Here is an 18,000-nt window from a genome sequence, read left to right on the forward strand (position 1 = left end):
TATTCATTACCCTTTTCTTCCACAGTCATTGAATTCCCAATTTTTTGTCTGGGCCCAGAGTAGCCAGAATAAAAATTACATTCATGTTCCCTATTGCAGCTAGTTATGGCTTTGTGCCTAAGTTCTAATTCTAGGGATATAAGCAAAATCTTATTTCAAAGAGAGGAACCATGCTCATCTCTCTGTCCTTCTTCTAACCTACTCCTTGGCATGTGATCATGGTACTGTGTATACAAGGGTAACATTCAAAGGTGAAAGAGCAAGAAGATCAGGTGCTTGGGTCCCTTTAGGACTTTGTGGAGCCGAGCAATTATTCAGTTTCTAGACACCACACATGGACCCCCTCATGTGAGGGAAATATGTTTCTATCTTGAAAAAGCACTGCTATTTTTATCTCTGTTGTATATAACTGAATATATATCCTAATTAATATCTGATGAAAGACAGTTATTACTCTTTCTACTTACAGATTAAGGAAAAGGGTCAGAGAAGTTAATTTTCCACAGTTTCCCAGCTAGTAAATGGTAGAATCAAAAGAGTCCGAAGTCCACCCTCTAAAGCAGGCACCCTCTAAAGCAGGCAACCTCTTGTGAATTAAATGCTATAGAATCAAGGAGAAAGGAGACATTAACTTTGTCTAGAATGGTTGATGAGGGATTCCTGGTAGAGACAGCAGTTTTACGAGATCTTAAAAGGATGGGTATGGAGAAAAAGACATTCTGGGCTAATGGAACAGAGTGAACAAAAGCAAGGGGCTAAGAAAGTATACAAAAAACTCAAGAAAAGCTTGTAGTCCATTGCTCTTAAGTGTTTCTTGGCTTTATCTATTCAATACATATTTAGGGTACCTACTACACAGAGCAGGCACAAAAATCATCATGGTGGTGAAAAAGCTGTCTGTAAGTTCCCAAATATATATGAGAAGATGACAGTACTGGCAAGGCCCACACGATAAAGTCCAAATCCCATATCAAGCAAACAAGGTCTTCACAATCAGAATCAATCCCACTTTTCCAGCTTCATACTACCACCCTATGCTTCAGTTCTCAGAACATAGGAGAGCTGCCAGGCCTCTGACCTTTGCACATCGAGTTCCCTCTTCCTGGAATGCCTTTTCCGTACTCTGCCTGGAAATGTCTTGCTTATTCTTTAAGGGCTAAACTTCTGCTTTTTCCTGATTCCTCACATGGGATGGTTTCTTATAGCATATTTCCACAGTTCAGTTTCTTCACATCTTTATTCATTCATTCCTTCACTCCTTCAGCCAGCCAGCTCAGCAAAAATGTGCTGCGTTATAGATGTAACAATGTTGGGAAAGATGGAGCATTTTTTTCTGTGCTTACGGAATTCACACTTGAGGAAGAACTATCAGCCATTAAAGAAATAATGTAGTGTGGTAACTTCTATGGAAAAGAAGAGCCTGAAGTGGAAGCACACAGCAGAAGCATTATGCCTAACCTTAGCTTCCCAGAAGAAGCATTTTTCAATCTGAATCCTTTAGTATGCAAAGGAGTGAGGTAGAGGTAGAGGCAGAGGTAGGCAAGAGGTGTTTTAACAGCATGTGCTACCTCTATGCATTATTCAGTAGAATCCACTAGACTATTAAAGTCAATGTTTTTAAAAGCATCCCACATGATTTAAACAACTACAATGGCAACAACAATAATAACTCTAGAATTAAATGCTGGCTCAGACTGATTCTAAATGTGTTACCATTGAACTTTAGTGAATCATGTAGCTCTATTTTGTCTTTATCATATGCAATATTTCCTACCCTACACTGTACCCCCACTTCAGCCCAGCATCCAATGCTTCTTTGAGCTCCCACTAGCATCTCTCAAACTTTTGTGTGTGTAAGAATCACCTGGTGTGCTTGTAAACACAGATTCCTTGGCCCCACCCTCAGAGATTCTGATGCTACAGATCCGGGAGAGTTGGAGATTCTGCAATTCTAATAATCTTCCTGGTGGAATCTGATACTACCCAGTCACAGATGGCATCTTGAAAAGCAATGCTATAGAGAAACTATACACACATTTTTTCAAAATTATTTCCCTTCATTCTTAACCCTGCTCTGCCAGGCCAGGCTCCTTAGATGATGGTGGCTCCTTTGCCCAAGTACACATAAGTCACATATGTGCTGTCAGAGGAGCCATTACTAGAAAGAAGGTCCACTGTGGTGACTCTCACCCAGCAATCACATTCTCCACTTAGACAACTCTTAGGTTTTCCCATTGCCTCCCACCTTAGGTGCGATGTAACAAGTTTTAAATGTTCAAGGTGATTGGATGCAGCCCTGCATAAGGGCACTGCATGGAAGAAAGATTAAAGTAGGTTTGTCAATGGGAAAGTAGGTCAGGTCTTCACTAATTTTTTTATTATTTTAAAGATTCATTTCAGTATAAATAGGAGACTTACAATTCCACAAAAAAATGATGGGAGAATTGCTGAACTTTTAAGAAAGCTTTCATTAATTGCTTGCATTTTCCTCCATATTGTCATTTATGTGAATTTTAAAAGTTAATAAGTTTTGAAGGGCCACGAGGACGGGGACCATGCGTTTCACATGAACATTTCCTACAGTTCCTGAAGAGAGTGGGGACTATTCATTTGAAAGACGTGAAAGAACTCAACTCTAAAGAGTGCGACGTGAAACCAACTCTCAAAAGTTGGAAAGATAGTTTTAATGATTAATTAGGTAGTATATAAAAATATAGTGGTTTCTTGATAAACATGAGCTCCCTTTCCCCTTCTATTTCTTCCTATTATTTATTATCTAGAACAGTTCTGTCCAATAGAACTTTCTGGAATGATGGACATATTCTAAATCTGCACTGTCAAATATGGTACCCACTAGCCACATCGGCTACTGAACACTTAAAATGTGGATAGTGCAACAGAGAAACTGAATTTTAATTTTATATTATTTTAATAAGCCTTAAATAATCTGGCCCTCAATTTAAGGATCTAAGTGGGAGGCTTGCAGCTAGTCCTGGAGAAAGCAGTCTCAAAGCACAACACAGTAGTTTGTCATTAAGTGTCAATTTGTTGAGTTGAATGGGTCCTTATTCCTTTTTTTTACAGATATGCTTTAAGGTGAAAGAGTGAAAAGGGGAGCTGCAGGATCTAAACAGGAAAAACAGTTTCTGTCATTTTGACCAATGTTTCTCGAGCTTTAATATGCATACAAATCACTGGGGTTTTGTTAAAAACACACTTTCTGAGGTACCAGGTCTTCAGTGGGACCTTAGAGTCTATGCTCACAAGCTCCCTGGTAATAATGATGCTGCTAGTCCATGGGCCATGCTTCTGGAAGCAGAGACCTAGATGTAGGCAGGCCATGGACTTAGATAATTGCTACCTGCCCTGTCTCTCAACCAGCTTTTGCTTTCTTGCCTCAGCAGTTCAAAATTAAATCAAAAGAATGTTTTATTTTATTAAGGCACACATCTCCCCCAATCTTATGATGAATATTTATTAGCTACTTTCTACATATTAGGAGGAGTACTCATTAACAATCCTGGCAAGTCAAATATTGTTACCCCCATTTCACAGATAATAAAACAGAGGTTACATAGATAATTTGACTTAACCAAAATTCACGGAAGTACTTACTGGCAGAGATAGGCTTAGAAACCAGTTGCTACTGAATCCAAAGGCTAGTCTTTGTCATCAGACTCTCTATTTACTCAAAGTGTGGTGTATTGTATAATTGAGCATCAGCCCCATCCAGGCCCACTACCTGGAGATCTTAAATGCAGAATTCTGCATTTTTATACACATTAATATTTGAGAGGCACTATTATGTTCCATATTTTGCCTTTTAGAGCAAAGTAACAAGTGGAGGCATAAGGAATCTGCTGATTGTGGCAGTTGAGGAATTGATTTAGATTGGCTAGGTTTTACTCTGGAACAAATATTGATAGCTTTGCCTCTATTGCCAAATTCCTATTGTCTCATGGGCATAGAGAAGCCAAAATTAAGCTGTTTTCTGGAAGGTAAGGGTTTTTCATTTCTGGCTTATACACCATTCCCAACAGATAAAAACATGAACAATATAGTTTTAATAGTGTTCATGGGAAAAACTACAAAAAGAAACAAACTTCTTGGGTGAAGGATAAATGTAGTAAATTCAGCAAATTCTTCCAAAATACCTTGCCATTATTAATCACTGCCAGGAAGGTTCAAAGAAACAAACATAATTCTGTTTTCTTTACCTTCATGAATCATTCTGGAAAACTAGCCAATTAAAAGTGAATAGTAACCTAAATCACAGGGGTCTGTTATTGCACAAAGTAACTCAGAGAAATTAATGCCTAACTGTCTACCTCAATGACCAAGTGCTTGGTCATCCCACTTCTGTAATACAGCAACCTTCTCCTCAGAGAACTCACTCTCAGCCTCCTGTTGCTGGAATCCATCAGAAATGCCATTTATATCCTGCTTAACAACATCTCTTAGTTTCAGGCCCATTCTTTGCTTCCCAAATGAACCTCGGTGCTTCTCTATGTCCTTGAATCCACATCATCCTTTATTTCCTCTCATCTCCCTCTCTTCTCACCAACCTTCACTCACATAGTCAGCCTTTAACAGCTGCATCCAATCGCCTTTAACATTTAAAACTTGCTACATAAAATCTCTCATAATATTACAAAGATATTAGATTGTTTTCAAATAACTTTTACATAAATGGTCTTCTTGGCAAATGCAATGGGTGATACTACCAAGGACACTCTGATTTGTATTAATTTAAATTTTATTTTTCAATTACAGTTTGCGCTCAATATTCTTTTATAGTAGTTTCAGGTGTATAGCGTAAAGTTAGACAATCGTATACTTTACAAACTCTTCCTCCTGATACATCGAGAACCCACCTGGGACCACACATAGTCACTAGAATATTATTGACTATGTTCTCTATGCTGTACTTCACATCCCCATGACTCTTCTGTGACTACTAGTTTGAACTTCTCAATCCCTTCACCTCTTCCACCCAGTCTTCCAACTGCCCTCCCCTCTGTCAACTGTCAGTCAGCTCTCTGTATCTATGATTCCATTTCTATTTTGTTTGTTCACTGATTTTATTATTCAGATTCCACATATAAGTTAAGTCATATAGTACTTATCTCTCTCTCACTATTTCACTTAGCATAGTAGCCTCTAGAAAGGACCCTCTTATATTTTTTGTAAACTAACTCTTCCTTCTATTCTCTTCTCTCCTCTCCTCTCCTCTCTTCCTCACTTCCTTAGGAGGTTTTCCAAGCCACAGTCCTGGAATCTCTGCAACAAATTCCCTTGTCTCCATTATTATTTCTACTTCTGGAAACAAGGTTTCAGACAACAGTGTCTCACAGTAAGTAAAGTCATTGTACTGCCAGTACTTGCTAGATGTTTCTCTTATTTATTATTATTTCCCCTTAGACGTCCTTCATAAAGGAGACACCCACTCCCTGTATTAGTTGGATCAAGCCTCGCTGAAACTTTCATTGTTTATTATCATTGACCCGCTAATATTTTTGAAGTGTAAGATTCCTTCTGTTGTACTCATTTTTTTTTTCTTAAAAAGGGATACACACAGGTTCTTGGCCCTTGTATTCAAGGATTTGGTACGGCAAATTAGTTTCTGGTTTAGCAAATATTCCTTCCTTCCATCACTATGACTTGACGATATGACTTGTTTTGTTAGTGGGGTGTTAGTGGATGTGATGTGAGCAGAGGCTTTAACTATGCTTCCATCCTGGGTTTGTCCTCTTGTGTTTCGGCCATCACAATGGAAAGAGCATGCTCTGAGTAATACTGGGCCCCAAACTGAAATATGTGAAGCAGAGATGTACCAGCCAACCTGGTAATCCACAGCCTAAAGCAGCAGACTAGGCCAACCAGCAAACACTGGTGAGAGAAGTAAATGCTTATTGTTCTCTGCCACTGATTTTGTGGTTGCATGTCATAACCCAAAATGACAAGCTATGGGTAGTACTGTCTCACTGCATAGTAGTCCCCATAATGAAAACATCTTATAGGGGACTCCTGTTTTGCATGAGGGGCTGACTGTGGCACATATAAGGTCCTACACAACCTTAAAATATCATAACATCATGAGTTTATTTGAATGAGTTTAAAGAATGAGTTTATTTGAAGCATTCACATGTAAGGAACTCAGTGGCTCCTTGGTTAATGGCAGGCACTTTCAAAGCTCTAATATTCTTAACTTACCATCCTAAAAAAGCAGAAATCTTTTAAAATATGTTGTACCTTTCTTAGACACTTATTTAAAATTTTCCTTTTACCACTGATTTCCTCTAGTTATTCAATTACTGTTGGCATGTATGCCAAGGAATCATTTCCACAAGGGCTATATATTTCCAAAATCAAATTTGGTAATTTGCAAAATTAATACATTTACTTGTAATGAAATTATTTTTGAGGAGGATTTTAATATATGTTAAAATCTGTCATCTAGGCAATATTTTTAAAGAAGGAAATGTTCTTATGCAACATGACTGAAATGCTCTGGGGAGCTCTAAAATCATTTTTTCATTAAGTAGAGCTGAAATTATGTGAACAACTAGAACATGCGAAATAAAAGAGGAAAACAAAGCATAGAGTGCTGGGGAATGAGAAAATAGACTGCAAAATGAACAGTGATTTGTTCAAGGTTACCCTGTGGGTCAGGAAAAAGGGGCGAGTTGGGCTGATGCTAAGACCCAAAGCAGCTCCACGTGAATGTCTGTGTACCAAATCTGCCATTTTTAGTGGGTAATGCAGTCATGTTTCTCCTATATAGGGGACGATATTGATATTTACCATTCTCTTGGGGTCTAGCATGTGTTACTTCATAAGTGTTTATCAAATAAAATGATAAATAAATAAATCCTTAGCAACTGAAACTTGACAAAGTATCATTTCACATGCACAATCTCATTATTTTCATAGCCAACCACCTCTGAAGTAGGTATTATATGATTCCTGTCTTATAGATTAATTTAGGTCCAGAAAAATTAAATGGGTTACCCAAGAACACATGGCCATGAGTACTGAGACATTTTCACCATACCTAGCTGGCCAGCAAAATTCTTTAAAGATTCTAACTCAAGAAGGCTCAAAGAGGGTTGCATTACATATAAAACAGTTGAAGGACGGGGAGGGAAGAGGCCTTTGAGGAACTCAAAGTCATGTATAAAGTTGATATTTAGGAGAATGAGAGCAATTTGGTTATCTCATTTCATGTGGCTGATCTTACGAGCTAATTAGTTGAGATATAAATTGGGCATGTCTGTACAAAATCCTCAAATCCTACTGGTAAATTATTTGTACATGAGGGCCTCTGGCAGGTAAGCCAAGAAAACCTTGGTAGAAGGCCTTAAAATAATATAGATCTACCCCACGAAAGCAGTCCTACTTATAAAAATACATTTCTGTGCCCCATGTCTGCTTCTTCAAAGCATTGCTTATTTGCTTTGCCAATGGATACAAAAAAGATTTACTATAGTAAAGATATTGGATTCCTTGAGACATGGATCCCTGCCTCAAGGGTACTGAAGCCTCTGTGACAAGTAGTTTTCTACCCAAAACTACATGTAGCAAAGGGGTAAGTAAGCAAGCAAAATTTGTTCCCGAGTGGAAAGGCAGAAAACAAGGGAGGGAAGGAAGAAAGGAGCATAACCAGCATTAAGATCCCAAACTCTACAGCCAGGCTACCTAGGTTTATTCTTGGCTCTGCCTCTTACTGTGAAACCTTGAGAAAGTTAGTTAACTTCTTTGTGACTCAGTTTCCTCATGTGCAAAATGGAGAAGTTAACAGTATCTATCTCATAGCATTATTATGAGGATTAAATGAGCTAATATTTGTTAGAGCTTAGAACAATGTCATGTATACAGTAATTCCAATATAAATGTTTAATAAGTGAAAGAAGGAAGAAAGAGTGAGAGACAGAATACTAGACACTGTGTCCTTAATGCATCATTTTGCTTCCTTTTAACAGAGTCCTTTACTTTCCACAGCTGGGGCCACTTGATTCTTACCAGGAAGCTTAACCCCATTTCCGGTCTGACTCCAAACAGCTCTTGTTCAGAGAAATTCAAGAAGCCCTAGTTCAGTAGTTCAGGTGACTCAGCATTACATCAAGTTTGCTGTTATTCTTGTCCTGACCCTGTGTCCCAGTTTTAGTCACTTGCTCCTGTAATCAAGTCCCCACCTTGCACTGCAGCTCTAGCATTCTGCTCCCCTGCGGCTGAGTCCCAGCTTGCAGGACCTGTTCAGGTCCTCCAGGTGCTCTGAGGCAGGCATCTCCCAAAAGGCAGCCTCTGCGCCAGAAACTACACTTTGTTTGGTGCACAGTGTTTGAACCTTAGAAAACTATTTGCTTGTATTTAAAACTTGCAGACTTTTACATAAAAGTTCAACATTCCAAACTCTGCTGAACCATTGGATGGTCTGACAGCACATGGCCCCCATTTCTCCTTGGTACCAACCCACTGGAGCTGAGTGGCAGCTGCCCCCTTTGGAAGGCTTTGTGCTGTCTTTTCCCCACTGCTTCATTTGTTCTTGGATCTGGGTCTGGATCTGTTTGCTTGGCCCTTGCAGACACTTGAGGTTGAGCTCTAAGACTGAAAGTAGCTGATATTTACCAAGCCCTTATTTTGTACCAGGCATTCTTCTAAGTGGTTCACGTCCTTTACTCATTTAACCAACATTCAGAAATCTGTTCTTACATCCATTATTCCTGCAACCCTTCCCCTCGCTTCAAACCCTCTGTGTATGCATGTATGTGTATCTATCTGTTCCATTCTCCCAAATCACTATTCTCTACTCACCAGCTAAGGGCCACTCACAAAGCTTTGCTGAGTTTCCATAATGTCAACCACTCACCCATACTATGGCCTGTTGCCTGTCCAATCTCCCTTGTCCAACCAGACGAAACTGCCAAGAACTTTGGCCATCATAGTGGTTGTATTTCAGATATGGAATCTCAGGCTTTACTGATAAAACAAACAGACCCTATCATATCATGTTTCATGCTTTACAAGACCAGACTTTTTATTATACATGCCTTCACACTCACAAAACTATTGCTCCAGTTCTTGTTAGAAGTCCAGAAAAATCCACTAAATATTTGTTGACACTTATGTTTTAGAATCTATAACAGAAATTGATTTGAGTATTCATTTACTAAGGGATCCAAAGAAGTCTGTTCATCTCTTCTGTATGCAATTCAATCTCTTTTCAGTGAACCACCTAGGAAACTAACATTATTTGAACACAATCAGCTATGGTTTTTTTTCCCCCTCAAGATAAGCTCTTGTGCTTTACAAAACAATGAATAAAAGAGGGAAATGTTTACATGACTAAGCTGAGATTTAGCATATTAAAAAAACTCACAAAACTCACTCTCCACACCATTCCATAAAATTATCTGGATTGAGTAAAACTAAATACGTGTTAAATTTAGCTGATTAAGTTGTATGTAATTTTTAAAGTCAATAAAAATGCTACTTACATAAGGAATCGTGTCCAAAGTATCTGTGTTGACGATGATAGGAGCAGGGCTGGCCTGAAAAAGAGAAGTAGAAACTTTTTTAAGTAACAAGTACTGTATCCTGAGACTCTGTTAACTTAGTCACGAAGAGCTCAACATTGTTTCTTGAGGGCCCGTATAGGCACCGTGTCAGGTGTTGGGAGAAAAAACGAAATGGCTCAAAGGTCCGACATCCTCCAAATATTTGTTTGCTACATTTACCACGTAATGAAATCAGTAAGCAATAGAATTTACAATAATTTTTTCTTAAATTTTATCTGGCAGTACAGGAGATGAGGATTTGTTATGCTTGCAATGCAAGATTTCTGATAAATTGTGTGAGAAGTAACGTTGGTAACATTTCTTTCTTAAAGTGGCTGTACTAAATAAATTTAGTTTCTCACTCTAAGAGGCAAAATTAAATCTAAACCAACATTTACAACCCCTCTCTTTAAACTGTCTTTTGAGAGTATATTGTATTTAATGCAAAATATAGAAGAGTTCACTTAGTGATGTATATGTTTAGCTACTATACATGCTGCCATCATATCTTTTCTTTGTTATTTATACACGTCTGATAATACACCTTAGAAATCTTTAGATAGAAAATTAAAAGTCAAAGTCATCTCAGATAGTCAAAGATGGCAGAAAATCATACTGCATATGCTAAACTTTCTTTTTTAAAAAAATTGTATAAACTTCAGTCATTTGCCTTAAAGTTGAGTAGGAATCTGTGTAAAACTGATATAGGAGAGCTACAAGCCAAGTCATTAAAAAAATAAAAGATTGCAATCTGTATTTGCATCAACCAATCTGACTTCATGAATATTGACTAGACCTATCTTTATTTTCTAGTTTCTAGAATTTCCACAGCGACTTTCCCTTCACCCCCTGAAGGATCTTTAATCTCCTTCCCGAACTGCAGATTTCATCTAGATAGAGAACTACTCTCATCATGAATAATCGTGAGCTGTTCCATACATCGTGGTTTTGGCAAGTACTCAAATTAGTGCCCTCTGGAGTTAACAGAGTTGTCTGCTCTTTCATGTCAGTCTGTGCCTAGGACATCCTAATTGCGTGACAAAACAAACGGCAATCCAGACAATTTTACAAAACAAAATTCCATGGTTTAACTAAAAACGCTGGGTATTGAGAACATGACCCTGGTCTACATATCTACATAGCGGGTTAACTAGATGTTCCTGGTTTATTCGTTAATGCCTAACAGCAAGTACCTTGTGGGTAATGGGAGCTTTGGAGAAAGATAGTTTCCACAGGAATTAAAAAAAAAAATACCAATGCCTGTAAAGAGGCATACGGTGTGCGGAGAAAAACATGAGGTTTAGAATTAGAAGACCTGGGTTCAAGTTTGTTTCATCAACTTTCTAATTATGTGATTTGAGGGCTCAGTGGCTTCCTCGTGTAGTGATTTGAGGGTAAGTGCGGCCTTCACCTCCTTTGCCTCATTTTTCTTCTTTGTAAAATGGGATTAGAAATGATCACCTCCTGAAAAGTTTGTTTAAAGAATAAATGAGGTGATACATTTGAATGTTTGTAAACTTAAATTTCAGAATCTATGTTAAATATTATTAGTAATGAGTGTCTCTAAAGATGGGCTACTGTGAGGATATATCATCGGGTGGTTTGTGAACTGTTCATACCCTAGAGGTCTCAACACTGTCTATGGCTGTAACTGCACTACAGAGAACTGATTACATCATGTGAGTTACCATTTATTAAACGCATATTACTTGTCCGTGTGTGAGGATATGCATATATGTTCTTATTAGACTCCACAGAAACACATTGGTGAGGCATTATTATCACTATGTCTATGCTATAGACAAGAAAAATGAGACTCAGAGAAAATGAGACTTGAGATTTAACACTGGCCTTTCTAACCTCAAAATCCATTCTTTCTTTCCATGATCCAGGATCTATTAGGGGTGTCCAACCTTTCGGCATCTCCGGGCCACACTGGAAGAAGAAGAGTTGTCTTGAGCCACACATTAAATACACAAACACTAACAAAAACAAAAAACATCCCATAATGTGCTAAGTAAAGTTCCGATTTTGTGTTGGGCCACATTCATAGCCATCCTGGGCCGCATGCACGTGAGGGCTGCAGGCCTTGGGTTGGACACCCCTGAAGGTGGTTCCATCACAAAAGTCTCACAATGATTGGAGATCTCCAGCTAGTGTACCATACAAGACCTTGGCAAAGCAAAGGCCACCATGAAGGCAAGAGATGCCTCAGGGTCTTGCACATTAGATGCTGAAAACAATCTGGCAATGCCTTAGTGGTTCTGTTGTTGTTATTGTTCGTTTTTACTTTGGCTGTCATCTCTCCTATGCTTTCTCGTTGGTTCCCAGGACTCCAGACTGTGATGTGCCTTTCACTAACTTTCTGAGTATCATACCCTTAATTATATTTCACCTTATTATCTAGTATAGTATGATCAATAAATATGTATTGATTTCATTTGGGGCTTTCAACCTATGCTATTTTTTTTCCTTATAGATTGTATTAATGTGGTCTAAGAACACACTTTATACACAAATCCATTTCCCATACATGCCACTCCTCACTTTTGCATGTTTATGCTGCTATTTTCCATTTCATGCATGTAAATTTGCTCTTTCCCCTCAGACTTTAAGTTTAGAAAATAACAAGGATTATATATTTCCCTAGCATTCTTCACAGCACTTGGCTACACAGAAGGAGCTCAGTAAATACTTAGGAAGTATTGACTAAATGTATCTATAAAGTATAGATGAGGGTAGAAAGAAATACAAAGCTGTGTAAGCTTTGGAGAACATTTCTAAGAAGACTCAAAAATCTCAAGTTACCAATAAAACTATGACTATAGTTTTATACTGTTCTAATGCCCACTATCTTATTTCTTCCACCAGTCATTATTACTTAACTATTCAGCTTTTATAAAATAGTCATTATTTCATAATTCCAGGATATAGAATGTGAATCTTGAAGTAGAGTCTACCTTGTATGGAAAGCTTTTTATTCCTTCTCAGTGATACAAAGTTCCAGAAGCCACAATTAATACCTACATCTATAAAACTCACTAAAAATGCATGCACATACAGGATGTGTGAGTTATGTGAACACACACACACATCACATGCATGTGACGTTGGCAGCTCCCTGGTGTGAGTAGCAAAGAGATGCCGTGGTGGGTTATTCTGAATAACACACTATGCCACTGTGCTACTACACCAGGCTCTCTGAAGGTCCCCCATTGCTCTGCTCCAGAACCCTTACAGTGTACCCCAGATCATTTTTACAGAAGCTTCCTTGACTCTTTTACATAGTCGTTGGCACATATCATCAGAGAATAAACATCAAGTGGCGATAACACAGAGCGCAGTAGAGATCTAAGTACAGTTCAAGAGTGTGTTCTTCTCACCAGTTGGCAACTTCAGACCTTCCCGTGGCTCAGCCTGACTGCTGTTCCTTGTCTCACTTTTGAAATCATGGGAGTCCCTGCCTAGTTTGAATCGTTTAGTTTCTGAGTCTTAAAACCAATTATTCAGTTACTCTGATGGTTCCTTTTAAGCTTTATCTCCACACTTCACATTGCCCTACCATCCCCACACTATCTTTCTCCATATTAGATATCCTCTTTAATTGAATCCCTAAATCAAACTGCTAACTTAGCAGATTCCAGTATCCCACTTCAATGTGCTTATTTCCTTTAATTGAAAAAAGATTTGTAACAAATATGAAAAAAATATCCTTTTTAATCAGAAGTTTCAAGGTTTGACTTCATGCACATCTAGGCAAACTAAGTCTTAAGACGTAAGAAAATTAATCTATCTTGGGCACCACAAACTGTAAGATGTAAATGGCTTGTCTTTTACTTTACATTCTCTTCCATCTGGAGAAAGCAATTTTACAGAAAGAGGGAAGAATAAATATAGATAAACAAGAAGCAAGCAGAGACTACTAATAAAATCTGAATTATCAGATCAAGTTGTTCATGAATTCTACCACCTTCCTGTCCTTGGGTTCCATGGAATACCCAAATATTTTCATATTGCATCAATAATTTTGCTTACACTAGGAAAAAATAAACTTCTGTTGCTAGATACAATGAAAGCAAATTTTTGAAGGAGTTCATTGATTCTGATTAATGTGGTTACTTCTCGATATTTTTTAATTGCCAAACCTGAGAAATGCCTCCAAGTAAATGGGCAAGTAGCCGCTAGGTCAGCTTCAGGGAGGAAGCCTCTGCCAGCAAGGTATTGATAGGGGAGGTAGAGAAGCCAGTTGGTCTAAGGACACACTCTGGGAAGCTTAGGTCTGACAAGTGGTATGCTTGGTAGTAGAAACGTCAAACGACTAACTTCAGGCTGATGCTTAAACTTTTAAGAGGCAAAATAGAAAAGGAGAGAAGCCCACATGGTCAAGTGACTTAGATATAGGAAGGACTGACCAGTTATACCAAAAATACTGATGGGGCTAGGAACTGAGCAGGAATTTCAGCTGACCTAAAAGATGCAAGTAGAAGGCAGGTGGTTGTCAACAGGCAAAGCTAAACAGGAGGTAAAATATGGCAAGAATAACGTGAGTTCCTTTTGGGACTGAGCATCTTCGGCTTATCTACTCAGCCTTAAAGGACAGGCCCTATGACTTTGATATGTAGTATGGCATGGTGACTTGAAATGAAACGGAAGCCACTGGAAGTTTTAAAATGAGCCCATTTTGTGTATGTACATGATTTCACTAAGAGAGCTGGAGATCCCAGAAATTCATGGCAAATCTTAGCTGCCTAGATTGACCGCGATAGTCAGACTGTGCCCTGATCCTAACCAGGAAAATAGAATTTGGGGTTACTACCCACAGTAAGCTCCAAAGAAAATTTTTGGAAAATGTCTGATTAAGGACATATTATTGATGGTTGTGTGAGAGAAGACAAAACATGGAGAACAAATATACCCTAGAGTCATAGAACTTGAAGGTTGGGACCTTAATGATCATTTACTGTATTTTTTGGACTCTAAGACGCACCCCCCTCCAAATTTGGGAGGAAAATGGGGGTGCATCTTATAGTCTGAACACAGCCTTCCTGGCCTACTCGGGGTGGGCGTGGGGGTGTGTGTGGGGGGAGGTGGTGGTGGTGGAGCAGGGTTTTTTTTTTCCCTATTTTCCTCCTCTAAAACCTAGGTGCGTCTTATAGTCCAAAAAATTTATGGTAATTCTGCCTTTTCCTTTTACAAATATGAATGGAGAGAGAGAAACGAATTGGCATTGTTCCAGATCTCACAATTACTTAGAATTAAAACTGAAGACAGAATAATAATAACAAGAATAACAATAATAAGACATTAAGCATTTATTGAATGATTATTATGTCTCAGAGACAGTGATACTGAAGATGCATCAATACATTTAATTCTCAAAATGTTCTAAGGAAAATATTATTATTGTTTCCATTTTTTTTAAAAAAAGAAGAAATAAAAAAAGAAAAGAAAGAAGGGAAGGGTCAAAGTGGTGTAGCCAGTTGCTCAAGGTCACAAATCTCCGAGTACCACAGCCAGGTCTCAAGTCCCTGTCCTTAGAGCCCCAGAACTGTGCTGGGAAGACCCACAGCTCCTGCTCCTGACTTTTTCCAGGCTACCAAGATGAAAATGCAGTTATTTTATGCCCTGAAAGTTGTTAGTTTCTTTTTCACAGTCTGAAGAGAAATTTCTCACCATACTGACTCAGATTCAATTCCCCAGTTCTCAGAGGGTTTCTAGGTCCCTTAATCTCTTGCAAACCACTTGAAAAAATGGGGCAATGTTATTTTCCAGTTAACCTATTTCCCAAGAAGTTAGCTAGAGAAATAATGCATGTAAGGTGAAAGAGAGATTCTCTATAGAGGTAAGGCTATTTTATTTATCACTGTGGTTATCTTTGCTTTCCTGGATTTTCTCCTTTTCATGTTCTGTCTCCACAAGACTAACTGTGTGGGTGTAGTTCAACACAGTGTAGATCAATTCTGTATAGCTCTGAGTCACCTCCAATAGTAGCACCAAGGGGTTCTGGCCTGTCACTTACCCGGCAGTGACATAGGGCACCATGTGAAAGGTGAGGACACTGAGGCACTAACATGGGTGGGTGAGTGGACAGAGTGAGTGCTGAGGCTTGGCTAGACAAGGCTTAACTGCAGGCTAATGGCTATTTCAGGATAGCTCAAGGGAGCAATTTTGGAGGAAGCTAAGACCTTGGTCCCTCTCCCTAGCATCTAACAAAAATGCATGGATGATTACCTACCTAGCTTACGACCCATTTAGCTCAGAAAATAAGAAGGAAGAATGGTAGATTTATGTTTGCCTTGAACTTGGTCCAGTTCTGCTTACCTGAACTTCCTTAATAATAAATATAATATATTCCCAATTTACAGAAAACTGAGGCACAGATGTTAAGTATCTTTTCCAAGGTTATCCAGCTGGTAATAGCAGGGCCAGTGGTCAATCCCGTCGGTCTGATTCCAAAGTGGGTAACTTTGTACAGATTTTATTTATTTATTTATTTATTTATTATTTATAATTGAATTTATTGGGGAGACATTGGTTCACAGAACCATACAGGTTTCTTGTATACAACTCAACAAAACATCATGTGTGCATTGCATTGTGCATATAGAACCCCAAGTAAAGTCTCTTTCTGGCCCCATTCCCCCCTTTTGCCCACATCCATCTACCCCTACCTCCCTTTCTTTCTGACTATCACCCCACTGTTGTCTGTGCCTATGTGGGCAACTTTCACAACTGCAAAACCATTGTTTTGCTTCTATATTAAAATCCTATAAGTACCCAGAAGTCTGTGCTCATCAATACACATTCTCTCACTGATCTTTGAAAACCTACCACAAGTATTTATTCCCTTTGGATTCAAGTGTTAACATGTCTGCTTGAGCCTCCTTTAAAATACAAGGTACTATAATATTTTTCAGAAAGTGGACGATATCTTGAGGACCTCAGTTAGGCTGAGTCGGGCACCTCTCTATATCCAGTGCAGAGGAGATGAGGCAGTCTGGAGAATGAGGCACAGAAACCGAGATCCAGAGCCAAAGAGAGGTTTCTTTTTACGTTTTCTCTATAATCAACCCCACTTGACATAAGAGATAAAAACTGCTGGAACTGTTAGTTACGAAATCTCTTTAGACCTCCATCCTGTACCCTCTGCACATACCTCTTTGCACTTAGTATAAAAGGCTGAAATAAAGAGTCACCAGAACTAAGTCTGCAGATCACCATTGAAACTCAGATTGATAATTATATTAGATTGACCACTGATACATGCCTTATCATTCATAAATTGTGTCCACACACATTAGGTTATTTAATTCTCACAGGAAGAAGAAAGGGAATTAGCATTGGTTGAGCAAGCAAGCAACGGCAGTGTGCCTGAAAATATGGTAAGCTTTATAATCTGTGTTTTTTTGTTTACTCCACACATAACTCCAGAGAGATTGTGGAATTTTCCCTTGTCCATACATAAGTAAAAGAAGCTCAAAGGGAATCAGTGAATTTCCCAAAGTCAGAAAGCTAGAAAGAAGCAGAGCTGAGATTCAAACTCAGATCTGCTGATTCTAAATTCTTTGTTTTTGCCTATTGTTCCATGATGCTGTAAATCCCACTGATTCACACTGAGCCTTTATAAACTCAACTGCTTTATTTGTACATGTACTCTCTGAAGATTACACAAAAAATGGAGTCATTAGCTCAAGTTTCTGATGTGATTTAGTCAATGTGCCCCATGCCACAATAATCGTACCTCCTTAATTCACTGACTCACTCCATGTGGTGCTATTCCTGGAAAGATCCATGTGGATACCATCTGGTCCTTTCTGATCCTTTTCACTAAGCCACCAAAGAACTATTATGTGAGCAATGTAGTTGTATTTGCCAGACATAGGTACCAGAATTGTGAGCAACCTGTCAATCACCTGGTTCATCAGACTAAAGTTGGACCTATTTATTCTGTAGCACATAGATCAATAAATAATTGCCATTTAGTTTCTTCCTCTCTTCATCTTTTCTCCCACCAGGCCAGAGTTCTCACTGCAAGCATACACCTTGCATGCCTGCCATAAGGCCACTGTTCACATTTCTTCCTTCTCCCACATCCCGAATCAATCATGGTCCCCTCTCCTACCTACCTAACCAAATTCTCTCCATCCTGCAATGACAATCTCAAGTCCCAGACTCTCTATGAAAGTTTCCTTAATCCTCACTGCACGTCTCCATCTATCTATCTTTATACTACTTCAGTTCACAGTGAATTATAAATATTAAAGGACAGATGTTATATGAAAGCACCAAGCCTTGACATTCTTAATGAGTGTTTCCTTCTGCTCTTAAAGATGTTGTTGGCTAAGTGGTTCATGTGTTATGTTTTTTACCTTCTTGCTGAAAATGTAATTGTTTTGAGGGAATTCCCCTCATTTTACTTCATTTCCTTACCACCCACCCCCAC

At 38.7% G+C, this 18,000-nt stretch overlaps 1 protein-coding gene across 18 annotated transcripts in view; it reads right to left on the reverse strand.

The window, feature by feature from the left end:
• Positions 1-18,000, reverse strand: part of DLG2 (discs large MAGUK scaffold protein 2) — a 1,324,826-nt gene that overhangs the window by 691,161 nt on the left and 615,665 nt on the right. For 13 of the 18 annotated variants that reach the window (XM_053925682.1, XM_053925677.1, XM_053925676.1 and 10 more), the window contains one exon: positions 9,498-9,551. In XM_053925682.1, the coding sequence (XP_053781657.1) occupies positions 9,498-9,551 (54 nt within the window). Of the gene's footprint in view, positions 1-9,497; positions 9,552-11,417; positions 11,493-18,000 lie in introns of all 18 variants that reach the window. The other 5 variants (XM_053925670.2, XM_053925680.1, XM_053925691.1 and 2 more) reach the window with 1 other exon arrangement.

The sequence above is a fragment of the Desmodus rotundus genome, chromosome 5, assembly GCF_022682495.2.
Source record: "Desmodus rotundus isolate HL8 chromosome 5, HLdesRot8A.1, whole genome shotgun sequence".
In the NCBI taxonomy this organism is placed as follows: domain Eukaryota; kingdom Metazoa; phylum Chordata; class Mammalia; order Chiroptera; family Phyllostomidae; genus Desmodus; species Desmodus rotundus.